Source organism: Tursiops truncatus, chromosome 4 (genome assembly GCF_011762595.2).
Source record: "Tursiops truncatus isolate mTurTru1 chromosome 4, mTurTru1.mat.Y, whole genome shotgun sequence".
Classification (NCBI taxonomy): Eukaryota; Metazoa; Chordata; class Mammalia; order Artiodactyla; family Delphinidae; genus Tursiops; species Tursiops truncatus.
The window spans coordinates 25,192,511-25,220,447 of record NC_047037.1 but is presented as its reverse complement, the minus strand read 5'-3'; the positions used below and the strand labels follow the sequence as shown (position 1 = coordinate 25,220,447).

Genomic DNA, 27,937 nt, shown 5'->3' with positions numbered 1-27,937 from the left:
AAAATTTTTGCAAATCATTTATCTCATAAGGAATTAATATCCAGAACATAAAAACTTCTAGAACTCAACAACAAAGAACAAAAAATCCAATTCAAAAACGGGCAAAAGACTTGAGTAGACATTTCTTCAAAGAAGATATATGAATAGCAAATAAGCACATGAAAATACGTTCAATATTACTAGTCATTAGGGAAATGCAAATCAAAACCACAATAAGATATCACTTCACACCTATAACGATGGCTATAATAAGTTAAGTGTTGGCAAGAATGTGAAGAAACTGGAACCCTTGTGCACTGTTGATGGGAATGTAAAATGGTACAGCTGCTGTAAAAATCGAAATGGCAATTCCTCAAAAAATTAAAAATAATTCTGTTATTTGACCCATATGACATATGACCCAGCAATTCCACTTTTGGACTATATCCGAAAGAACTAAATCAGGGTCTCAAAAAGATATCTGTACTCCCAGTTCACAGCAGCATCACTCACAATAGCTAAAATATGGAAGCAACCCATGTGTCCACTGATGGATGAATGGATAAGCAAAATGTGGTACATACTTAAAATGGAATGGTATCCAGCCTTAAAAAGGAAGGGAATTCGGCCATATGCTACCCCATGGGTGAAACTTGAGGACACTAAGCAAAATAAGCCAGTCACAAAAAGACAAATACTGTATAATTCTACTTATATGAGGTACGTAGAGTAGTGAAAATCATAGATACAGAAAGTAGAATGGTTCTTGCCAGAGGTTTAAAGGAGGAGGAGAAAATAGGAAATTGTTTAATGGGTGTAGAATTTTAGTTTTGCAAGATGAAGAGTTACGGATATGAATGGTGTTGATGGTTGCACAATATGAATGTACTTAAATGCCACCAAACTGTACACTTAAAAATGGCTGAAGTGGTAAATTTTATGTTATGTGTGTTTTACCACAATTTTAAAAAACTGGGGAAAAAATGACAAGCATCAAGGCTTCAAGTATCTCTTTCATTCCTTCATAATACATTTGAATTCTTAGAATACTTCTACAGACCATTTCTACTCTTAAACTAGCAATTTTTATACTGAAATACAGATTTCTCTAGCCTTCTCTCCACCTTAGACATACATAGCCCACCTTAGACATAAAGCCTTTGAGGAAGCTGATGTTTCTCTCATAGCTATCTGTATTGTAACAGTAGACACTTTTGTTTTTACCTTTATATATGTATAATGGAAAAATTTAAACATATACAAAGGAAGAGAGACAAGAATAATGAAACCCCGTATAACTATCACCCAGCTTAAACCATTAACCAACTCACAGAGAATTCTGTTTTATCTATAATTCCACTCACTTTACTCTTCTTCCCTCACTGGATTATTCTGAAGCCAATCCCAAACACCATATCATTTCAACCATAAAGATTTCAGATGTTATTTCTACATACTAAAAGATACTGTTGAAAGATATATGGTGAAAGATACTGACAAGTGTCCTGCACAAATTCTTGTATGGATGGATCAGATTTCTGATATAAGCATTCCCCCAGTAAACCATCTACTTTACACAAAGGAATTACATATATATTCATTCATTCTACTGTATTCCTTAAAAGTTAAACCACTAGCAAATAGGGTCTCTCAAAACTCTCTCCCTCTCTCTCCCTCTCTCTCCCCCTCTCTCCACCTCTCAGAGGTAACTGACTTTTATATGATAAAAGTTCTTTGGAATATGACAGTTCTTTGGAATATAACACAGTAATATTATATAATTATTATACATAAAGTAATTCTTCATTTAACTGTTTATTTTATATAGCAAATGCAATAAAACTAGCTCAATGCAGAAAATTTTTATTCAACTGTCCTTACCTTTTGTTGGACTGAGATTCTGATCTATAAATCCTCTTAATTCTGCATTTGTAGAAGTCAAACCAACCTGAATAAAACAGTTTAAAAAATTATACATAGGATCTTAAATAATATGTGATCACTTAATAAGCTATTATTAATAACCTTCCACCAGAGGTCCATATCAAATATTATACATTGTCACATAAAGATGAGTTAATGATATCAACTATAGGAGCTGGATTAAAACATTGTCATTTTGCTTGAAATGGGAAAAATAATGCACTGTCCAGATCAAGATAAAAATTAATGAAATAATGTTACTTATGAGCAGATGTGAGATCTACAGATTTCACTGATGGTTTTTTTTTGAAAGCAAGTAATCTGGCAACCATGAAGTTTGCAAAAGATATACCAAAATTCCACCCTCATTGCTGCCCTTAATTTTTACTGTTCACGATCACTGTATATAATGCTTTTAAACATTATGACCTGTAATGGACCAAATAAAGACCATTAATACCATAACGCAGACATGAGGTCCACTGGCCTTGGGTTCATCCTGCAGTTCATCAAGCCCACTATGTGTATGGCCGTGGTCAAGTCACACAAGCTCTCTATATCTCGGTCTCCTCGTCCATAAATTAGAGGCCGCTAAAGGTGCTTACCAATTCAGGTTGTTAGAAAGATTAAGAAAAAGAATTCATGTAAAGCACAGGGCTTGGCACAAAGTGCTCCATCCATTTTAATGTTCATTACTGTTTGTAAGATACTTGAGGGACTACCTAAAGCAAGTGTGTTCATAAATTCTCCTTTAGACAATATATTTCTTTTAATGTGATGTCTACTGGACTACTTGGGATCATAAGCTGAATATGGTAGTATCAGCAAGCGGAGTTTTAAAATTTCATTATAGATAGAGCCAGCAGGAAAAAACCCTCTATTTTTAAAAACTTGTCACAAAGCAAGTATCCAATAAATGGTTCTACTGTTACTACTGTATTATTGTTTTAATCCTTGTAGATTTGTAACCTTGAAACATCCACGCTAATTTGGTACCCCAAACATCCCCTCAAAGTACTAACACACCGAAAGGATTTTAAGGCACACGTAGTTCTGCAAGTTTGTATCTGTGTACTTGCTTTATGTTTTTAAACTATCCACTGCTTTAACACTGTATATTCTTCAAAACCACTCATTTGATACTTTATAATTTCATAATATAAGAGCTAATTATTTCATTATTTAGGAATTCAGATGTTCTACTAACAGCTATTTCTTTTTTTCAAGAGATGCTACCAGAAATATTTCTACATATCGCTCACATCATAGAAAAGTAATTCTGATGCAAACCTATGTCTGGCATCTCATATTAAATTTTTATGGAAGCGGCTGAAGACAGAGGCATCTAAAACATAGCCTCTTAATTCTATGTAGATAATGGTGCAGATCCTTAATCCTGTCTAGCTTCTCGTAAGTATTCTATGAGAAGTAAACCTTTTGCAACACAATTTCCAACAAAATACCACTGCATGGATTTCCAGAGCTGCTCACAAATACTAACGTTAAGCTTTCAATTTGTAAATGCCAAGAGTTTACTGTGATCACTAACATGCCTCTCCTTTTTAAGCTCTTCTACTACAAAAAAAGAGAAAGGCGAAATGTTTGTTGGTGCTCTACTGTACACAGAAAGCAAAGAAGGCAAAGACAGCCTTTAATATATTCCATGCTTCATACAATGTGATTATTTAATACATTACAATAACTTCAAAAGTATCCGTTTATACCTTTTTGTTATTGTACAAAGAAAACGGCAAAAACCTCAACCAAAACCACATATTCACAGACGAGAGTTCAGTTACTGGATTACTGTTACATTTAAACACCTGCTCTTACTGTTTAACTTTTGCTGCTTCTAAGTGAAGTAGCAAACGAATTAGGAAATGTTTTAAGCAGCTGTACACCTGCACCTTAGTGAACAACAGGTTATACCCCAAAAAGATAAAAGTCAATTGTAAATCAATAGTGTGTGTACTTTTGGTCTAATGGATGGAGGGGAGGTGTTTGTATTCAGAGCTTAAATAAATACTACTAAAATTTATTTAATTAAAACTTCAAAAATGTATTAATTTCTGCTTTCATAAACACTGTATAGTTTAAAGATTCAAAGAAAAAGTAGATATGCAAGTAGAAAAAGTTGGGTAGGAAAGGCATTTAAAAATATTAGCTATTCTTTCTTTATTCTGTCCATTTAAAAAGGATCTTTCTATATAATGTTTCTCAGATCAAGAGAAAAAAGTAAACTGATTTTATATAAAATTTTTCATCTAATAAGATCCTGAGAAAAGTTTTCTATCAGGATATTCAAACACTGTGTTGCATACTGTAAGCAGTCACTAAATGTCTATTGAATAAAAAATATCCAAAGCCCAAATGTTAAAGAGTCAAACGATATTCCCCAATAACAGCATTATAATTTCACTGATCTTTAACATTTCAGACTGATATAACTGAAAGATTCAAAGCAAGATTGTCTGTGGTCAAAGTTCAGCTCTACCATTCATTCACAAGCAAGGTATTCTTAGAACAGTCACTGCAAAATGAGAATGACAATACACATGTGTACAACTCAGACAGCTCTTTAAACCAAATTAAATAATTATGTGAACATGTTTGTTAATGGCAAAGCAATATTCAAGTTTGGGTAGTTAATTCAAAGGGCAATGGCCTTACTACTTCAACACTGACCTAGACAATTCATAAGAGAGACACAAATGACCAATAAACACAGAGAATACCAATTTGACCTAACTAACAATTAGAGAAATGTAGTAAATTACATACCATTTTTTTGCTGATTAGATTGACCAAGATTAGAAAGAAAATAAAGGGAAATGGCACTCTCATACACCACCGGTGAATATGTAAATTGGTGCAACCTTTCTGAAATGCAATTTAGCAATATGAATCAAGAGTCCAAAAAGTACATACTCTTTGGGCCAGTAATTTCATAAGACTTTTGTTTCATGGAAATAATCCAATGAGTAAACAAAAATAAACAAAAAGTTAAAAAAAAGAGAAAAAATGGAAATAACGGCCAATATTAGGAAACTAGTGTAATGTCCATAGAATAGATAACATAAAAGAGCAATTTAACATGATGTTACAGAGTTATCAAGACAATAAAAGGTTTTCATCATAGAGACTAAGCTAAATAGTAGGTTACAAAACAGTCTGGCCTCATTTTTATTAAAAAAATATAGTATACATAGATTTTGGTGTATATATATATATATATATATATATATATATATATATTTGTGTATATACCAGATGTGTTCTTAGGCAGAATTTTGCTGATAATCTCTAGGCTAGTTTCTTTTCTTTATCTGTACTTTCTAATTTTTCTGTAATGAGTATTATGGCTTACATATTGTTAAAAGATTCTTTGACAAGGCAAAAAATTACACCTCAAAGCATCTTTCAAATTCTTTATTGTATACTAAGTGAACTTAAGTGAGAACACATCTCCATTTTTGGAGATACTAGAAGAGTATCACTGGATACTAGATACTACCTGATAACAATTTTGTCCCAGATACAATGAATCAGCTCTGCAGAACTTCCTTTTGCAAGATGAAACATCCCACACTCCCTGCAGTTCTGGTAGGGCTGTTCTTCTTGGAGTCTCAAATGTGCTATGACAATAGGAGTGGACCCATGACCCACAGTGAAGCAGCAAACCACTTATGGTACCCTACTTCCTTCTCTACTTGTCTAAGCGTGTGGGCCAAGCAGAGTTAACCAGAGCTCCTCCATGGAATTTGAAATATAAATACTAAAAAAGAAAAGTTCCCTCTCTTCTTCTGAGAGAAGCATTATAAGGCCAATGTAGGCTATTATGCCACAATATAGAGCCAAGAGTTGGAAAAAGGGAGGCAGAGCCCTGATGCCTATCATTTCCCTGAACCCGGTTGTATTTGAAGCCAGAGTACTCCAGACTTTTCAGTTATGCCAATCAACACATTCCACGTTTTGCCTTAAGTGATTCTGAATAGGGTTTCTAACACCTGCAACCATAAGAGACCTAGGATGGCATGGCTGAGGCAAAACTAACGTTTCACCAAAAACTGTTCTCATAAGAGAAATGCAAAATGAGAAACAGGAACTGAAGATGCAAATATTTGAACATATGTTTAATAATGCTTCCACAGGGCTTCCCTGGTGGCGCAGTGGTTGAGAGTCCGCCTGCCGATGCAGGGGACACGGGTTCGTGCCACGGTCCGGGAGGATGCTACGTGCCGCGGAGTGGCTGGGCCCGTGAGCCCAGCACGTCCAGAGCCTGTGCTCCGCAACGGGAGAGGCCACAACAGTGAGAGGCCCGCATACCGCAAAAATAACAATAATAATAATAATTCTTCCATAAAACCTGCGCAATCTCTTCTATATCTAAGAGTCACTTTTCAGCGGCATGTGACACAATTATCACTCCACCCCCACTTCCTGAAACACCGTCTTCACTTGGCTTCCACATCATCAGGGTAACGTTCTTTCCTTCCTTTCTGTCCATTCCTTCAGTGTCCTTTGCTGCCTCTCCTCCTCCCCAGTTGTTGGATATTCCCTGCATTCAGACCTTGGTCCTTATGTATTCTCTAGCCACGCATGAACTATATAATCTCATGGAATCATACTGCTTTAAAATAATCAATCTAATATGAAATGACTCCAAAATTTTTATATGCAGCCCCAAGCTTTCCCCTGAGCTCCAGAGTCATTATTAATCATTATATTAACTGCCTGGTCAATATCTCCACCTGGATGTTTTCATGGTCCCTCAACTTTAATATATTCAAAACAATTTTTGAGTTTGCCACAAAATCCTGCACTTCCCCAAGGGTTCCTCTTCTCATTAAACCGCAAAGGCACTTACCCAGTTACACAAGCCAAATGCTGAGAAATCTTTAACCTCTTCCCTGTCCCCATATCCTAATTACTCAATAAGTCCTGGTGGCTGTCCCTTCAAATACATCTTAGATTCAACTACTTTTCCCCATCTCTAATATCATTACCCCAGCTCAAGTCACCATACTCTGATGTCTGAACTACTGGGACAAGTACCAAATGAGTTCCCCACTTCTACTATGCCCCTCTGCAGTCTATTCACTCAGCAGCCAGACAAGCTTTTGAAAATGCTAAGTCAGGACATGAAACCATCCTCAAAACCTCCAATAGCTCCCCACTGACATTTAAAACACACGCTGCTCACCCCAGTGTTTGAGGCTCCCCATGACCTGGAGCCTCGCACTCTCCCCGGCTTAATTACTCTGTTCCGTCTTATCAACTGGTCCTTTGCTGCTCTTTGAACAGCCTCACTTTCTCCGGCCTCTACCTGGAATGCTCTTTCCCCAGATATTCACATGGCTGGCTCCTTCTTCTTGCACTGAGACTGAAGAGCATTCTTCTGTCTAAACATCATTTCCTTAAAGAGGACTCTTCTGAACACCTCGTTGAAAGAGATCTCCCTCATCGCTGTCACTTTCTCTCCTCTTACCCTGTTTTATTTTTCTTCATAACTGTTATCGTTACCTGACATTATATATTTACCATCTTCTCTCACTACACTATAAACCCCAAGAAGGTAGGAGCCCGGAACAGCGTCAGACACATCTATTTGTTGGAGAGAGATAGGGAGGGGGGAGATGAGAACGAGTTGTTCATGGTATTGTAAACTGGTATGAGCCTTCCCGTAAGTACCTCGACAAAATATATTAAAAGTCACAAAAACGTTCTTATCTACTGCAGAATGGCTAGAGAACTTGATTAGATGTTTAGCCTATTTCAATTCTTTCCCACATGCTTCAGCCCAGTCTGAGGCCTGACCTCTCCATGTCCCCAACTCCAAGGAATCCGAAGAGGGTGAGCTCATGACGTAGCCCTTTCCCCCTAGGTTGCTGTAGCGGAAAGAGAAACTGTTTGCATACTCTTTGATTACTTCCAAATATACAAATGAAATAATGGGAGAATAGTTACCACTGGTTCAAATGCTTTGTTACTTTAGGGAAACAACTTTTAATATAGCAAACTGTACATATGGCTAGGAAGATTTAAGGTACATTTTTAAGCCAAAATATACTTGCTACTTGAATGTTAACCATCTTGTTGCTCAGGATAACTTTTATATTCTCTTTTTTCTAGAGGAGGGAAAATCAAGGAAATATCCTGGAAGAAAATTCCCAATACACAGACTAAAAATTTGCTTCTTCTTTTCCCCAGACAGCACTTAAACGAATATATACAAGAGCCATAGATTAAAACAGACTACTCTTAATGGATAAAGAAGATGTGGTACATATACCACACGAACGAAATGAAATTGGGTCATTTGTAGAGACGTGGGTGGACCTAGAGACTGTCATACAGAGTAAGTCAGAAAGCGAAAAACAAATATCATATATTAACCCATATGTGTGGAATCTAGAAAAATGGTACAGATGAACCGGTTTGCAAGGCAGAAATAGAGACACAGATGTAGAGAACAAACGTATGGACACCAAGGGGGGAAAGCTGGAACTGTGAGATTGGGATTGACAATATATACACTAATATGTATAAAACAGATAAATAATGAGAACCCGCTGTATAGCACAGGGAACTCAACACCACTTCGCTGTACAGTAGAAACTAACGCAACACTGTAAAACAAATGTACCCCAATGAAAAAAAATTTTTAAAAAGCAGACTACTCCTGATAATTTATGCTAAAATAATTAATTAGGTGATAATGAACCAAAGTCTATATCTGCTTATAGCTACTCCTGTGCGTTAAAAGCAAGGTCAATAATGGGAAAATAGAGATAAGTAATCAGGGTGTTTTTTTGGGTTTTGGCTGTTTTTTGTTTGTTTGTTTGTTTTTGATGCTCTTCTTTAAATGTATAATGGGTAGTATCTGGAACTATCTGTCTGGCTCACAAGATCTTTTTATACAATGTAACACTTGCCTCTGGTCACAACTAGCCAAACTACTAGCAGATATCAGGCTGGAGTAGTGCCAGAGGTCCTTCCCAAGGAGTCTGAAATTAGAGCTGACAGAGGCAGACAGGATTTGTCAGGCTGCCTGCCCCCATTTCCCTCACCCCTCTCTCTCTCTCTCTCTCTCTCTCTCTCTCTCTGAATAGGCTGGTACTGTAACAAGCAGATCAAGATGCTGACTGAGAACTGAGGAAGATGCTTTGCAGAGAGACAGAGAGTAATGAAGCCAATGCACAGAAACAAATAGAGATGACAAATGGAAACCAAATACTGCTTCGATTCCTGGTAGATTTCAAGTTTCTGGACCCAGATCTTTCTGAGGACCCACTAAATTCCTTCTCTTGAATTCCCTGAGACATCCGGTATCTTTATAATAAATTCCCTTTTTGTTTAAGGTAGCCCAAGCTGGTTTCTGTTACCTGTAATCAAATATTCCAACAAAATCTGGGAACAGTAATTATAATAAATTATTTCCCTATATGTTGTAGTATTTCTTTTCTGGCATAATCCTTCACCATGACTGGAAATAAATCCATTGATACAGGGTGATAATAAGAATGTAACTTGAAAGGAAGTAGATTCAGAAGTGAGAGCCTTAAGCAAAAGAAAAACAGAAATAACTTCTCCAAAAAAGCTAAGTCTCATGTTCCCTCAGAAATCATCTCATGGAGGACAGCAAGCTTCTTCTGAATAACATCTGACTGTACACACTTCCAAGAGTAAACCCAAAAGAAAAAATGTGAGCCAAAGAAAACAGTGATTTTTCTCAATAATGCCAAGTAAGTCTCCAGCAAGCACCAAAACAAATTTATCACAGCACACAAAACAGGAGGGGTGGGGGAGTGGGAAACCTTCTGGAGATAGCAATTTTGCAGCTGTTGAGATGGAGCAACCTGGCACGATATTCAACAGTGTTAAAGTTTACTATCTCATTCTTTGCAGGAACAAAAACAGTGATCAACTAATGCCGGTAAACTGAATTTCATTAATCAGAATGACAAAGCAAATATGCATACGAAAAAGTACAACTCATTTTTTAAATACTTACATTTAAAAATTTACAGATACTTACATTTTTTGCCGTCATGTCAAATTGTATTCAATTTAAAATTCTGTAAAGCCATTAAAAAACAAAAAACCAAAAGAAAACAAAAAACTTCGTCTTCAATATTCTTTAAAAGAACATCCTGTTAAAGGGAAAAAAGGGAATAATAATGTAATAATAATAATAAGCAACATTTATGTCATATTTACTATGTGGCATGCATTCTTCTTTAAATTATCTAAATTAACCCTCACAACAACACTGTGAGATAGGTACCATTCTAACTGTCATTTTCCAGATAAAAATTGAGATTTAGAGATGTTAAATAATTTGACCAAATCAACTCAGCTAAGAAGTGACAAAGACTGGGCTTTGAAATATTATACCGTGCTGTTTTAGATAATCCACTGAAAGCAACACCAGGGCTTCTTGGAGAAACAGCCACTCCCAGCACTGGGCAGGTAATGTATAAGATAAACCTAGAACATTGTGTTGTACCTAAAGTAAGTATGGGCTCGCAAACATGATGGAGACCTATGAAAAGTATACAGGAGCCAGCTTAAAGGGTCTACAACTTAAAGGGACAACTTAAGCCAGTTTAAAGGGGCAATTAAGCACCTAAGTATATACTGATAGCAACAGACTAGAACAGATTCTAAACCCATTAAATAATAATCCAGGAGTCCATACTGATAGAAACAGATAACGAGGAGGAAGGGAAAGCTCCTCTCTGCAATACAATGCCAACTAATATGTATAAAGAAATGAAGCAGTTAGAAAACTACCGATTTGTAAACACTGTGATATTAATGGATTGGGCAAGAATCACCAAAAGATGCTAAAACTAGTAGATGAAAGTTGGTGAGCAAAAGGATATTTACATAGTCTTGAAATATTTCCCTACAAAATACCTCTTAATTCCAATTTTACAGTGCAGAAACCTGGCACATACCACTTCATCCAAGGTGATCAAAGCTACCAAATGACAACCAACAATGAGACAAACCAACATCATGCATCTCCTCAAGTGCACTGCAATGGATACAGTATCCCTTCTGAGGTATTTCCCAAAACGTATAATCTAAATCTAATCATGAGGCAGCAACTGAGAAATTCAAATTGAGAGACATTCTATGAAATAATGGCCCGAGCTCTTAAAAAAAATTAGAATCATGAAAGACAAAGGAGGCTTAAAGAAACAGTCCAGATTTTAAAAGACTAAAGTCATATGAAAATTAAATTTAATGCATGATCCCGGACTGGATTCTGAACCACAAAAAATAATTGCTATGAAGACCAAGGGCAATTGGAGAAATCAAAACATGGTCCACAGGCTAGATAACTGTATTGTTTCATTTCTTGCTTTTGATCAGAGGATTGTGCTCTTTTTTTTAAGTAAATGTCCTCATTCTTAGAAAAAATATACCAAAATATTTAGTAGTGAAAGGGTATGATAGGAGCTACTTACTTTCAAATGATGAAAAAAAAATATAATCTCTATATATGGAGAAAGTGGGAGTGATAAAGCATATGTGGCAAAATGTTGACAATTGGTGAATCTGGGTGAAGGGTACTCAGGAGGTCTCTGCCCTATTTCTGCCACTTTTATTTTAAAATTATTTCAAAATTGGGCTTCCGTGGTGGCGCACTGGTAGCGAGTCCGCCTGCCGATGCAGGGGACGCGGGTTCGTGCCCCGGTCCGGGAAGATCCCACATGCCGCGTAGCGGCTGGGCCCGTGAGCCATGGCCGCTGAGCCTGCATGTCCGGAGCCTGTGCTCTGCAACGGGAGAGGCCACAACAGTGAGAGGCCCGCGTACCGCAAAAAAAAAAAAAAAAAAAAAAAAAAAAATTTCCAAATTAAAACTTTTATAAGACATTCAAGGGGAAGGATAAAATAAAATTTCACTTCAAAAAGGCCATAAATAATAGGGGCTTAAAGAAATGGAGGCTCCATATGTCCGCCTTCTCTGCTAGAATTTGAATCTACAAGTCAAACTGTTGGGGGTTGGGGGGGTGGGGAGATGGTTTTACTTTTCAGTAAAGCAATGTAATTTTTCAATGATAAAGAAAACATATATTTAAAAACCCAAGCAAGACCTGAACTACGACTGTGATTTTTGCTTTCCCACTGTAGCTGCAGATCTGTTCACGTCTGTCATGACCTAATATGAAAATCAAGTTCCCACAATGGAACTGCTTCACATTTATCAGTTATTTGTTATGTCTTCTTCAGTGTTACAAATATGACGTAAATAATAAAGCACAAGTTCATGACATCCCATTCACCAAACTACCTGACATATTCACACTAAGGAATTTAAGGCTAAAATGTAAGTATTGCATTTTGAAGATTAATATTTTAAGCAAGTTTAATATATCTACATAAAACTCTGTAGCTAACAGATATGAAACATCTCTTTAAGCACAGACTTACAAAATTTGTCCACATACAAAATCACCAACGGAGTAGCAACAAATTTCAGAGACAATATTATACAGATTATGGTCTCTGACCACAATGAAATTAAATTAGGAGTCATTTTTTTCTAAAGTTGTATATTTAGAAAATAAAACTATAGCATGGCTAAAACAATCCATGAATTAGAGAAGGAAATGTAAAATGTTTAGAACTGAATGACAATGAAAACAATAATAAAAAAAGGTAAAGTGCAGCTGAAATAGTACTTAGAAGTAAATTTACACTTCTCTTCATTCATTAAGTAATCAACTTAAAAGCTTTTTAAAAGATCAGTGGGAACTCAAAGAAAGAAGAAAAGAAACAGAAGAGTAAGAATTAATGAAATAGGGGGCTTCCCTGATGGTGCAGTGGTTAAGAATCTGCCTGCCAATGCAGGGGACACGGGTTCGATTCCTGGTCCGGGAAGATCCCACATGCCGAGGAGCAACTATGCCTGTGCACCCCAACTACTGAGCCTGCGCTCCAGAGCCCGCGAGCCACAACTACTGAGCCACGTGCCACAACTACTGAAGCCCACGTGCCTAGAGCCATGCTCCGCAACAAGAGAAGCCACCGCAATTAGAAGCCCGCGCACCGCAAAGAAGAGTAGCCCCCGCTCACCGCAACTAGAGAAAGCCTGTGCACAGCAATGAAGACCCAACACAGCCATAAATAAATTAATTTTTAAAAAAAAGAATTAATGAAATAGGAAAAAAAATTAAAAGAACAACTGGTTCTAAGTGTCCTGCTTGAAGTAGACATATAATAAGCAGCAGTGTAGCAGAGTGAAAAGAGCATGATTTTTCTTTTTTTAACTTAGGCTCAGTCTGAGCTCTGACACTTATTAGCTGTGTGACCTTGAACAAGTGACTTAACCTCTTTGAGCTTCAGTGTCCTCATTTGAAAAATAGGTATACAGAGTTTTTCAGGGTTATATTAGTGAAACAGGAGAGAAGGGGGCAGGGCACAACCTTTGAAAGAATGACATAGCCCTTGAGGTTACGACATAAAACAGGTTAGAACCAATTAGGTCCAAGAGGGCAGAAGATCGACTTCCAGGAGACCTTGAGCCTCATTACAGGCCCACTGTAATACATTAGCATATGCTAAGCGACACACCCACAGGCGCCATGACAGTTCCGAGGCCAACCATAAAAGGCCAAGAAGTGGACAGTAGTGGCCCAATTCCTGGAAATCTCCATCCCTTCTCCTAGAGAGGTGGAATAATCCTCCCACTCGTTAGGCTATGAAATTACTCAGCCCATAAAACCTAACCACTCCATATTTTGGGGCCTCTTGCCTTCTGAGATGGCCCACACTCTGTCTGTGGAGTGTGTTTTCCCCAGGACCATTCTCACCTTTTCAGACGGACCACATTCAGTTTTCGGAATGTGTATCTCTCTAAATAAATCCACTTCTTACCTATCACTTTGCCTCTCACTAAATTCTTTCTGTGACGAGACATAAAGAACCTGCGCTTCATTACATCCTGAGACAAGATGTGTGATCTCAATTAAAAGACAGTGGGTTCAAGTCCCAGTCTGGGTTTTGGCTGGGTTTGAGTCTCAACTTGTGGGTTCAAGTCCCAATCTGGGACTCAAGTCCCATCTGAGTTGTGCTGTTTCATTAGGAGTAAGTTAGATACATTGTGTCAAAGTGAAAAGCAACTGTATCACCCAAGGCAATGTAACAAATGTCCTCCAATTTATAAATACATAAAAACTGAACACTCCAAACAGCCAAAAAAAATCAGTTTTAAATATTTTTTAGATGGTCTTATGACCTATTGAAATATAGTTATAACAACAACAAAATAGACTCTTTTCTACCCAAAGTACTTGCTAAATTTTAGAAACCTGCTGTATCTACCTAAGGCAGATCCTGTTGCCTACCCAGTATCATTTTCCTCCTCTTCCTTAGGAGAAGCTGAAGGTAGTAATATGCCCAACTGAAACTACTACATTCTGTCTCCCCCTCAGATGGGCTGACCATGACATAATTCTAGCCAATGAAATATAAGCAGACCATCACCGGGCTGGGCTACTAGATTCAGCTAGTAAATGCCGTTTTCCCCCCTCCCCATTTCTTCGTTTCCAGAGTATGCTTGTAATGGCTAGTGCTCCTTGTTTCCATGCATCTGCTTCCTTATTATACTCAGTGTTCAGTATGGGATTATATTTCCTAAGGGCCAGGTTGTTGAGTGACACTGTTACTCATGCAAACAAGAAGAAATTAACAGGGTGTTACTATTTCAACACACTGTAACAGGAGGCAACCAATAAAAATACTTTGTAGCCACATTAACTGAGCTTAATAAGACAAAACACAATTTTGTTTAGTATTCCCTTTGCATCTTCTCACCAAAGATAAGCATAAACTGCAACCTCTAAATGTTACCTAAATGATAAAAGTTCGAAATAGAGCCAAAGTACATGAATATTTTGAGCACATTTACATTAATATCTCTGTGCCTCAATCTCTTCATCTACAAAATAGTATTAGTACATCTACTTAATTAAATGAGTCAAGACTTGGAAAATAATTAGGACACTGCCTAGCAAAAGGTAATCAATGTTAAAGAAAAAAGTGGTTCACTGACTCATGACAAATTAAGGTTTCTTCCTCCAAAATAAGTAATACTTAATTCACATGTAGTTGAAGTGATAAATACATTTAAATGTGGTAAAATGCTATTACATTTAAATCCAAGTTTACAATGCTATTACATTTAAATCCAAGTTTAAAGGAGAAAAAACAAGTGTTTAACTGTGGTTAAGAAAAACTCATCTAAAATTAACAAGAGTCGGCAATAACTTCCTTCATTAATTTATCTATCTATCCAGCATTTACTGAATACCCACTATGGGCAAAACACGAATCCAGGTACTGGAGACGTCCTAGTAGATGACAGAAACAGGAAGCATAAACCTTCAAGTGTAATTTAAATGATATAAAATTACATTAAGATAAATGTTATAAAAAGAAATGGGATTGCAACAGACATCTTCATTCAATTAAAAATGAAGAAGTATGCTGTACAGGCTTTGAGTGATAGCCTATAACCTTTTAATTAAAAATATACATTTCTAAGTATTTTTAAAGCTTTTATCTTTCTTTTACACTGTCTTCATTTGCAGTATATGACTTAAATCAAGGGCCTAGAAAGTAAATAAATGCAGCACTGAATGTTTCAAGAAACTACCATCTTTGGCAGTATTGGTGATTCTCAAAGATAAACCAGTCATGTGCACTGATGCCTTATGTTTCATCCAGACTCAACAATTGTACTCTTCCTGTCACCATGCTCTGCTGTTGGGTAAAAAATTAAGTCAGATTTCTTCTTCCAGCTTCATGAACACATTATGTCAAGCTCAAAAAGTCAATCTTAGTGACCTCACCATCTGCCATGATCTCTTGTCAGACTCAGACAATTCAACTCCCACAGATGGTCTCAAAATGCAAGCCCCTTTCCTTTCCAATCACAACTTAGCAGCTGTGGGCACAAAGCCTTTTAAATTGGTACAACGTTAATCAAAATATAAGGATGAAAGCAAAAATAATTATGAATACATTTACAGAACTAACATCACTTGAATCGGGGTTTGTAGACTTTCTCACACTGCTGAAAAAGATGTTACTAAAAATTAAATTTCAGCAAAGCCAGCATATTTCAATGGAAGGCAATAGTAATTTTAAATACATGCTCACGTTTCAAAGTTTGGAAAATATACACAACAATAAAACAGATAACAAATAGCAGCCATAATCCCGCCTCTGAGAGGCAACTACCATAAATTTTTTTTTTTTTCTTGCGGTACGTGGGCCTCTCACTGCTGTGGCCTCTCCCGTTGCGGAGCACAGGCTCCAGACACGCAGGCCCAGCGGCCATGGCTCACGGGCCCAGCTGCTCTGAGGCATGCGGGATCCTCCCGGACCGGGGCACGAACCCGCGTCCCCTGCATCGGCAGGCGGACTCCCAGCCACTGCGCCATCAGGGAAGCCCTACCATAAATTTTTGATATAACTTTCTTCAGTATTCTCTTTCTGCACTCTAACTTTTGATAAATGGTATTAATGAGAAGATATTTTCATAAAAAGTGACAGTATGTAACTTTTTCCTAGGTGATGAGCACATCTAAGTGCTTCACCTATATAATCTCATTCAATTCATATCACAACTCTATCAGGTAAATGTTATTACTGTTCGCATCTTACACATGGCAAAACTGAGCTTTAGAGAGTTGAAGTAATTTGCCCAGTTAATCAACTGCGTAAATGGCAATGCCAGAATATGAAGTCAGGATCTTAGACCAGCAGACATGTTCTTAACTACTATGCTAATTTGTAAAATATATTTGCCTTGAAATACAATAAATATATCCTCAAAATAAAACAAAATACATAATTACTATTACAATAAATCCATATATAAAAGGATAACTTACTATACCAAAAGAATTATTTTCATATAGTACAAATCATATATCATTGGGTCAGGTTTTTCCCCTTTTTAAAGGTTCTTTATTTAAATTTCAGTATTAAATTTACGTTTATTTTTCTGGGTAGGTAGTAAACTTCCTCATTTTTTTACAGCAATATAGTATATTCCTTTACATTGTTACACCATAACTTATGTCACTAGTCACCTACTGATGGACATTTAGATTTCCTACATTTCTACACTGGCGACAGTAATCACATTTTAGTGACTCAATCCTCAGTGTTTGATCTGCTCTCTGACCACCCTGCCAGCTCTGTGTTGAAACACTTTCCCATATCCTTCTCTCATCTAGGTCCACTGGCCTTCCCCTCCGTTCTTCAAAGACAGGCTCTCCTGCCTCAGGGCCTCTGCACATTCTGTTCTCTCTGCCTGGAACTTTCCCCAGCAGTTAACGCTCCTTCCTTCAGATCTCTTCTCAAATGTCACTTTCTCAGGGAAAACTGTCCTTCTCCCACTACCCAGACTAGGTCAGGAGTCTCCAGTTAATGCTCTCCTACCTTCTCCTTTCATAGTACACATCTGGTTGTCATTATTTATTTGTGTGATTATCAGATTGTGGCCCATCTCTACAACTGAAGAGTAAATCCCACGAGGGCAGGGACCCTATCTATTTTGTTTGTTTGTTTTTTGGCTGCACTGCACGCCTTGCAGGATCTTAGCTCCCTGACCTGGGATAGAGCCCAGGTCCTCGGAGTGAAAGCACTCCTAATTCCCTGGAGGTCCTAACCACTGGACCTCCAAGAAATTCCCAACCCTATCCATTTTGTTCACTTATTATATACCCAGTGTCTGGCACATGGTTGGAACTCAAGAAATATTTGTTTTTTGTTTGCTTTTTAAGAAATATTCATTAAATTAATTATGTACTCAATATTTTATTTATTTTCATGCTTTAATAATATATGATAATCTCATTTAATATGACTTGGTAGCAGAAAATGAGAAAACATATAAACATTGAACACATTCACACATCCGAAATGCCACTAAGCTACATAGCAGAATGTGTGTGTCACTTTCCTGTCATGAACAAAAAGTGTTTTGGAGCCAGCATTGTATCTGTGTTCATTAATTTCAAAAAATGGGAAAAATTTTCTAATAGGGTATATTTAATTTCACTGATGTTTAAGGTGAAAAGAACAGTAGGCAAAAGTTAACTTTTCTTTTTTTTTTGGCTGCCCCAGGTCTTAGTTGCAGCACACGGGATCTTCGTTGTGGCACCTGAGTCTTTAATTGCAGCATGCGGACTTCTTAGTTGCGCCATGCAGACTTCTTAGTTGCAGCACGCACTCTTAGTTGAGGCATGCGGACTTCTTAGTTGCAACATGAGAACTCTTTATTGTGGCAGGCATGCGGGATCTAATTCCCTGACCAGGGACTGAAGCCGGGCCCCCTGCATTGGGAGCGTAGAGTCTTACCCACTGGACCACCAGGGAAGTCCCAAGAGTTAAAATTTACAAGCTGCCCCTTCTAAGAAACCATCAACATCTTACACTTAAAAAAGAAAAAGATAATTGCTTTTACGTTCATTGTTCACCTATTTTAATTGAAAAAAAATGTGTCCAGGTTTACATAAGCTTTCACCTAGGATGCTACACAATGATAAAAACTGGTTAATACTACAAGCAATCTGTAACAACTTTTAACAGAGTCTTCTACATATGTGCAGGGAAATTACGAATAATGTTGTCTGAGCACTACTTATTGGTTCACTTATTCAGTAAATACTGATTGACTGCCTGCTGCTTGTCAAACAGTAGGCTGAGCATTAAAGATACTTCGAGAAACAACGAGACGGTCCCTGCTTTCATGGAGCCTACATTTTAACTCTGAAGGTAGGCATTCAACAATGTTTCCCAATTAGCTATGTAATTACAATTACTATAAGTGCTACTACAGAGGCAAAAAAAAAGATGCAAAGGAAGCACGTACAACAAGGGTCTGGAACTCTGGTGGTTTTAAAGAAGATTCCTCTGAGGAAGTGAAGTTTGAGCTGAGCTCAACAGACAAACAGAGTAAACCACTGGCAAAGAGAGAGGGGGACCTCACAGCCAGAGGGTGCAAACATGACAGGGGAATGCTCAGAGGAAGAAAAACATATGGCAAGTTCCAGTAGCTGAAGGAAGATCTATGTACCTGAAAACAAAGGGCAAGACGAGGAAAGACTGAGAGAGAAGGTTGGAGGCCCAATCATGCAGGACATTGCTTTTTTCTTGTCTTTTTAATTAAATTAGGGGGAAGCCTTGGAAAGATTTTTAAGAGCCGAACATCTGAACCAGAGATACTAAATTACATTCACCAAAGATTAAGTACAAATTACGTGCATTCTAATTCTTGAAAAACTGGTAATATCACCTATAATATTCTGTAATTCTTTGGTAACTGAAATATTCACTCACTTCCTGACTATACTAGGTTAAGTGTATATTCATCATCTACAATTCATTTATCTAACAAACACCTTATCCCATTAGAACAAAACTCAAAGCTCAGAAATAAGCCAAAAAAAAAAAAAAGTCCCCAGCTCTCAAATTAGCTTTCATAAAACCTATGCACTTGTCAGTAACGCAAGTACACAGGCCTTTTTTCACTTGATTTTATTTAACATAAAATTCTTGGTAAATTTGCTTATCTTGATTTTCAGGGAGCAAATGGGTTAGGCACTGCTATAGGTGAGTACATTGACAAAGTAATTGACAACTGGCAGCTTAATACTAAGGAAAACTAGACATATTATATTTTACCAAGTAAATTCACTGAAACAGAATTTCCCCCGGGAGTTCCCTGGTGGTCCAGTGATTAGGACTCTGCACTTTCACTGCCGTGGCCCGGGTTCAATCCCTGGTTGGGGAACTAAGATCCCGCAGACCATGTGGCACCGCAGGAAAAAAAAAAACAAAAAAAATCCTCCCTCATTCCCTGGCAAAACCACATTAATGACATGGTCTTATACAAGCTTTCACAATAAAACCTAAGGAATATTATTGTTTAAAACATTTTCATAGATCAAAACATTTATTATTTGTTCTTAATTACAGAAAACAAAAGTTAAGAGAGAAAACTTATTTCTGCCCTGACCAAACAAGCAACATCAGAAGAAGTTACCCAAATTTAGAAAAAAATCACATTTCAAGATCCTGCCAAGAACCTAATAGAAAGCTTCTTTTATCAAGTGGTACAAGCCAAAATTTAAACCATTAATCAATTTATGCACAATGCATGGATTAGATCACCTGTTGTCCATATGCTCTTTAGCAAAGTCTTGTTTCCAGATAAATGTAGCTCTAGATAAGTAATACAAATGTTAAGATTTATCCCTACTTGATACATCACAACAGACTAGATGAGTTTTTAAAACATCATTTGGGTATTAATATAATTTACAGACAAAGTATTGTACAAAAAACTATGCAAGTGTAAAATGTTCAATTCACCTAAGGGTCCAAGAAGAAAAGAAAAATGGAGGCAATCAAAAGGAAGCAACTGATTATATAAAATAGGTAAGTAATGAGAACCTACTGTACAGCACAGGGAACTCTACTCAATGCTCTGTAGTGACCTAAATGGGAAGGAAATCTAAAAGATTGGGCATACGTATATGTATAACTGATTCACTTTGCTGTACAGTAAAAACTAACACAACATTGTAAAGCAACTATACTCCAATAAAATTAATTTTTAAAAAAGCTTAAAAAAAAAGGAAGCAATCAGTGAAGAAAACAGTAGAGTTTCTAATCCTCATTTAAAACAGCACTGTTCGGGCTTCCCTGGTGGCGCAGTGGTTGAGAGTCCGCCTGCCGATGCAGGGGACATGGGTTCGTGCCCCGGTCCGGGAAGATCCCACATGCCGCAGAGCGGCTGGGCCCGTGAGCCATGGCTGCTGAGCCTGCACGTCCAGAGCCTGTGCTCCACAACGGAAGAGGCCACAACAGTGAGAGGCCCACGTACTGCAAAAACAAAACAACAACAACAAAAAAAACAGCACTGTTCTTATATAAATACTTCATCTATATCCAAATGGAAACAATTTTATATCCAGCATCATCACAAGAGCTACTTACTATATAATTACCCAAAATAACCTACAGAATAGTTATTACCTCCATTTTACAGGAGGGAAAACTGAGTCAGCTTAAATAACTTGCACAAGGTCATATACAACCAAAATTTGCAATAAAGTTACTACATACATGTTCCATGATATCATAAAAAGATGAGTTCCAAGCAGTTTTAATTTTAAAGTAATTTAAGAAAGTTTGTATTGTATATAAATGGCGAAGAATATAAACTATTATATAGTTTAAAATGATCTAAAATCAACTTCTGTATACTTCAATAAAAGTTAATTAAAAAAACTAACACAACATTGTGAATCAACTCTACTCCAATAAAAATTAATAAAAAATTAATTAATTAATTAATTGAAAGAGACTTCTAGAAAAATGGCAGAGGGTAAGAACATTTGTCTTGGGACTTCCCTGGAGGTCCAGCGGTTAAGACTCCACACTCCCAATGCAGGGGGCCCAGCTTCAACCCCTGGTCAGGGAACTAGATCTCGCACACCACAACTAAGAGCCTACATCCCGCAACTAGAGAGCCTGCATGCGACAACAAAGATCCCGCATGACGCCACTAAGACCCAGCACAGCCAAAGAAATAAATAAATAAATTTTTTTAGAAAAAGAACATTTGTCTTATTTATATGAGCCCTCTATCAACTTAGAGCTATCACATATTTTTAATTTGATTTATTTAACACTGGTTTAAAAATAAATTAATTTTTTAAAAGAAGATAGCCAGAAAGTACAAAAAGGTGTACAGCGAAATGTTATTCTCCTGATGCTGTTGGCCCATCTGCCTATTTCCCATCTGCCCCATTTATACCCCTGCATGGACAGTCAAAGTACTTTGTTTCTACTGTATCTGCCCCAGATTTCTTTTAAGCACATACAAGTAATACAAAACACTCTCGTTTTCCCATTTTTAAAAAAGCTGAGGGGCTTCCCTGGTGGCGCAGTGGTTGAGAGTCCGCCTGCCGATGCAGGGGACATGGGTTCGTGCCCCGGTCCGGGAAGATCCCACATGCCGCAGAGCGGCTGTGCCCGTGAGCCATGGCCACTGAGCCTGTGCTCCGCAACGGGAGAGGCCACAACAGTGAGAGGCCCGCGTACCACAAAAAAAAAAAAAAAGAAAGCTGTGAATTTCTGAGTATGCATTTTGTAATCTGCCATATCACTTGTTTGAAAGAGCTTTCCAGTTGATTCTCTTGGGGCTTCTCTGTAAACAGTCAGATCATCTGTAAGTAATGATTACTTTACCTCTTCAGCCACTTTATATACTTCTATCATTCTTTTCTCTGATTGCACTAGCTGATTTCTGCAGTACAATGTTAAATAATAGTGGTGAGTGGTAATAACAGACATTCTTTCTTATTATTCTTTAATCAGACTGTTCCTTTAATGATACTTAATGAAAAATATATCCATAAGTGCTGAAAGGGCATTTGATAAGATTCCATATGCATTCTTCATAAAATATAATCTTACTAAATATTAATCATTTTCTCTTATTAAATATTTATAATGAGAATTTAACAAGACTGTATAGTGAATGCATGTTAAACCTTATCAAATCTTCTAAAAGCATATTTTAGCATTTGCTTAAAAGGCATTAGTAGTCAAAATTAAAAATAATTACTAATAAATACTTAAAGTGTTTTCTTATTGATAGAACTTATTTGTAAGAGTACAGCCCCAGTTGCTCTTTAGATGGGCAACCCTTTGACAACTTTATTTTTCCTATAGTAACCTGACAGCTTAGACTTTTCACCTCTTCTGGAGGTAGTTTTTGGTAGTTTATATTTTCCTGGATAATCATCCGTTTTGTTCAGGTTCTCAATTTATCTGCTCCCAGGCTGATATTATTCAGCCTTAGAAAGGAAGGGAATTCTGACACATGCTACAACATGAATGAACCGTGAGGACATTCTGCTAAGCAAACTAAGCCAGTCACAAAAAGACAAATACTGTAATTCTACTTACACGAAGTACTCAGAGTAGAGGCAAAATCAGAGAGTCAGAATGTATACCGAATGGTGGTTGCCAGGGGCTGGGGGACAGGGGATGGAAATGGGGGACTGCTGTTTAATGTGTATAGAGTTTCAGTTTTACAAGATGAAGAATTATAGATATGATGAACTACATAGTAAAAAAGCTTAAAGTGGTAAATTTTATGTTATGTGTATTTTACCCACAATAAAAAAAATTTATTTAATGGATAGACAATAAAGTAGGGGATGAGCAAAAACAAAAAACTTTACACGGAAAAGTAAGCAAAACAGCCACACAAATTCTGGAAAATACAGAGTAAGGATTAGCCCCATCTAATTATTAAAACCAGTTATAAAGTTACAACAATTAAAATGTTATATACTGTAAATGCAAAAGCGTATAGATGGATGGACCCAAAAAACAAGTGCAAGAATAGGTTTAAATCTACAAAGAAATTTAGTATATATCAAAGTTGACACTTCATATTAGTTAGGTATAAATGGTTTAGGTAGATTACTCAATAAATAGCAATAGGATACAAGACAATTGAGTAATCATCTTAAAAAAATTAATTGGAGGGCTTCCCTGGTGGCACAGTGGTTAAGAATCCGCCTGCCAATGCAGGGGACGTGGGTTTGAGCCCTGATCCGGGAAGATCGCACATGCCGTGGAGCAACTAAGCCTGTGCGCCACAACTATTGAGCCTGCGCTCTAGAGCCCACGAGCCACAACTACTGAGCCCACATGCTGCAACTACTGAAATCCGCACATCTAGAGCCTGTGCTCCACAACAAGAGAAGCCACCGCAATGAGAAGCCCACGCAGCTCAATGAAGAGTAGCCCCCACTCGCCGCAACTAGAGAAAGCCCCCCACACAGCAACAAAGACCCAACGCAGCCCAAAACAAATAAATAAAATAAAATAAATTTATATTAAAAAATTAATTGGAGCCATAATTTGTACCTTGTTTGAAACAAATTCCAGACGGATCAAAAAATCCAATGCAATTTTTTAGGTGTTAGAAGAAAACATGGGAGCTTGATTTTTTAATCTGTGTGGAAACCTCTTCTAAAATATGAACCCAAACCCAGGAGTCATCAAAGGAAGAAAACTGATATGACTACATTTTTTTATATTTAAAGAAAACACCACAATGCAAGTCATAAGAAAAATAAACTGGAAAGTAATATTTGCAATTCACATTCCAAAAACAGAGTTAATTTCTAACCTATGAAAGCTCCTATAAATAAACAGAACATAAATAGAGTCTAAAGAAAAATGGGCAAAAGATACATAACAGAAAACACAAATGGCTTTTAAACATAAAATATATTCAACCTCTCTCATAAGAGAAATACAAAATAAAGCTGTAATACACAAGATCAAAAATACTGACACTGGTATACTGTACTGAGAAAAAGGAGGGAAAACAGACTTTATCATACTTGCTGGTGGTAGAATAAATAGGTACAGTCTTTATGCAGGGTAACTTCACCATATCTATGAAAATTATACATGTATATATCCCATGAGGTTTTTTTCTAGGGTCATGTGAAACCATAGATATAAAAGATACTCACTATGGTGTCACTTTTATAGCAAAAGTTAAGACAAACCCTGTTTACCAATATTAGACTAGTTAAACAAATCATGGCCTAAAACAAGAAGTAAGGGAGCACATTGTGAACTAATAAAGAATGACCTCCAATGTAAACCTTTCAGTGAAAGGAAGCAAGTTAAAGAGAAGTACGTGAAGCATACTAGCATTTGTATAAAAAGACTACCTCCTAGGCAAGGAACTGGCTGGACATATGGCAAAGAGTGGGAAGAACACATTTTTCTTTTCTTTGATCAATTTTAATGAAATAATAAGATGAGCTACTTACATCCTTTATACATTCTGTATTTTTCCTACAAACACAAAGTACCTATGTAACACACCAATTTAATTTTTAATTCTGTATTTTCCTTCATACAGAAACAATACTTCTGGACTTCCCTGGTGGCGCAGTGGTTAAGAATCCACCTGCGAATGCAAGGGACACAGGTTCGATCCCTGGTCCGGGAAGATCCCACATGCTGTGGAGCAACTAAGTCCGTGGGCCACAACTACTGAGCCTGTGCTCTAGAGCCTGCAAGCCACAACTACTGAGCCTGTGCACCACAACTACTAAAGCCCACGTGCCCTAGAGCCCACACGCCACAACTACTGAGCCCACGTGCCTCAACTACTGAAGCCCACATGCCTAGAGCCCGTGCTCTGCAACAAGAGAAGTCACCACAATGAGAAGCCCATGCACCGCAATGAACAGTAGCCCCTGCTCACCGCAACTACAGAAAAGCCCGTGGGCAGCAATGAAGACCCAATGTAGCCAAAAAAAAAAAAAGAGAGAGAGAGAGAAACGATACTGCTTTCAAAAAATAAGTAGAAATAATATCTGAAGTACAGAGTCAGGGTATGGTTTTTGTAACATTTTAGATAGAATCCTCGCTTAAGGAGCTTGAAAAACCAGAATTATTGTATTCTAATCAAATCCTATGTAAAGAAAAGCCTTTTTCTACAATAAGGTAGAGAACTAAACAAGACCAAATTCACCATATCTGACACACAGTGCAATGTAGCGACATGTGGGATTCCAAGATAAAATTACAGGAACACAGGTTTTAAAAAGCCAGAAGATGGCACTATTACTTCATTAAAGTCTCACTGGTACCTACATCTAAGTCTCTCAAGGTCTTATTAAGAGACCTGTTTTTCCTTTTCTCTATGTCTCTGTCCTGTTGCCCTTCTGCATTCGTGCCTGTATTTACCTATCCTTCTACTCTTCACCCAAGATATGAAACTGAAATAAACATTAGTGGAAAAGGAAGATAGAAGAAATTCCTGAATTTATAACAATACTATTTTAAGTGAATACAACATATTTAAAACGTATTATAAGGTTCCTTTTGCTTTAAAATCGTAGTTGATTTACAATTTTATATAAGTTTAGGTATACAATATAGTGATACACAATTTTTAAAGATTATACTCCATTTATAATTATTATAAAATATTGGCTATATTCCCTGTGATGTATAATATATCCTTGTAGCATATTTATTTTTATACACATTAGTTTGTACCTCTTAATCCTCTAACACTATTTTGCCCCTTCTCCCTTTCCTCTCCCCACTGGTAACCACTAGTTTGTTCTCTATATCTGAGTCTGGTTCATTTTTGTTATATTCACTACTTCATCTTTTAGATTCCACATATAAATAATGTCATACAGTATTTGTTTTTCTCTGTCTGACTTATTTCACTAAGCATAACACCCTCCAAGTCCATCCATGTTGTTGCAAATGGAAAATTTTTATTCTTTTTAACGACTGAGTAGTATTCCATTGACGTGTACCACATCTTCTTTACCTACTCATCTGTTGATGGACACTTAGACTGCTTCCATATCTTGGCTACTGTAAATAACGCTCCTATGAACACTGGGGTTCATGCATCTTTTTGAATTAGTGTTTTCCATTTTCTTCAGATACATACACATGAGCGGAATTGCTGGATCATATGGTAGTTCTATTTTTATTTTTTTGAGGAACCTCCACACTGCTTTCCACAGTGGCTTCACCAATTTACACTCACAGTGTACAAGGGTTCCCTTTGCTCCACATCCTGGCCGACATTTGTTATTCGTGGTCTTTGTGATGATAGCATTTCCGACAGGTGTGAGGTGGTATCTCATTGTGGTTTTGATTTGCACTTCTCTGATGATTAGCAATGCTGAACATCCTGTGATGTGCCTGGTGGCCATCTGTATGTCTTCTTTGGAAAAAATGTCTGTTTGGGTCTTCTGCCTATTTTTTGATTGGGTTGTTTGTTCTTAAGATTGACATGTATGAGCTGTTTATATATTTGGGTATTAATCCCTTACCAGTCATATCATTTGCAAATATTTTCTCCCATACAGTAGGTTCTCTTTTTGTTTTGTTGATGGTTTCGTTTGCTGTGCAAAAGCTTCTAAGTTTAATTAGGTCCATTTGTTTATTTTTACTGTTGTTTCCTTTGCCTTAGGAGACAGATCCAAAAATATGTTACTACAATTTATGTCAAAGAATGTTCTGCCTATGTTTTCTTCTAGGATTTTTATGGTTTCCAGGCTTGCATTTAGGTCTTTAATCTATTTTGAGTTTATTTCTGTATATGGTGTGAAAAAATGTTCTAATATCTTTCTTTTACATGTAGTTGTCCATAAGGTTCTTTTGTTAAATATGAAAACACAGGTTTATATCCATTCTCTTTTGAAACTACACTAAAATGAAGACTAAAGGACTAAAAAAGGATAAAACCATCAAAAAAATATACATATTGGTACTACCCTGGTGGTCCAGCAGTTAAGACTCCACGCTCCCAATGCAAGGGGCCCGGGTTCCATCCCTGGTCAGGGAACTAGATCCCGCATGCCACAAGTAAGAGCCCGCATGCCACAACTAAGACCCAGCAGAGCCAAACAAATAAATAAATATTTTTTAAAAAACATATACATATGTAGCATGAAAGGAAACATCAGGGACATAAATACAGCTTATTGAAGCTAGATAGAGGGTAGCTGAACTTGGCTTGGTAAAACAGAACAAGCCAAACCCTATATGCACGTGAGGGCAGGTGAGGGTATGAAACCAATAAGCTGCAAACACAACAGAAAGGCTTAAGAATGGAGACATCTGGGTCAGGGCTGAAAATAGGAAAATTGGTTGAAAGGCTGTATAAGGAACAGGTTTCACCCAGAAGCCTTATCATGTAGCCAAGAAACTGCTTCTCCTGCACCCTAGCAAGAGACAAGTGATTTGTCTTAAGACACTGAACTAGACAGGATGTAGAAACCAGGTACACACAGGGGTTGTGTGTCACAGCATACCACAAAGAGATTAAATTAAGATTCACATGCTGAACAGTGGACCCCAGCCCTCTTCCCCAAATCAGCTTCTAGAACACAAGCCAATCAAGCAGGAGACTAGGAGA

At 37.2% G+C, this 27,937-nt stretch overlaps 1 protein-coding gene across 7 annotated transcripts in view; it reads right to left on the bottom strand.

Moving 5' to 3' along the window:
- The window catches only part of TFDP2 (transcription factor Dp-2), a 171,148-nt gene that overhangs the window by 122,247 nt on the left and 20,964 nt on the right, over positions 1–27,937 (bottom strand). For all 7 annotated transcript variants that reach the window (XM_073803749.1, XM_073803746.1, XM_073803747.1 and 4 more), the window contains exons 2-3: positions 9,941–10,055; positions 1,861–1,927 (exon numbers count right to left, since the gene is read on the bottom strand). In XM_073803749.1, coding sequence (XP_073659850.1) covers positions 1,861–1,927; positions 9,941–9,955 — 82 coding nt within the window. In that variant the 5' untranslated portion in view covers positions 9,956–10,055. The remainder of the gene's footprint in view (positions 1–1,860; positions 1,928–9,940; positions 10,056–27,937) is intronic.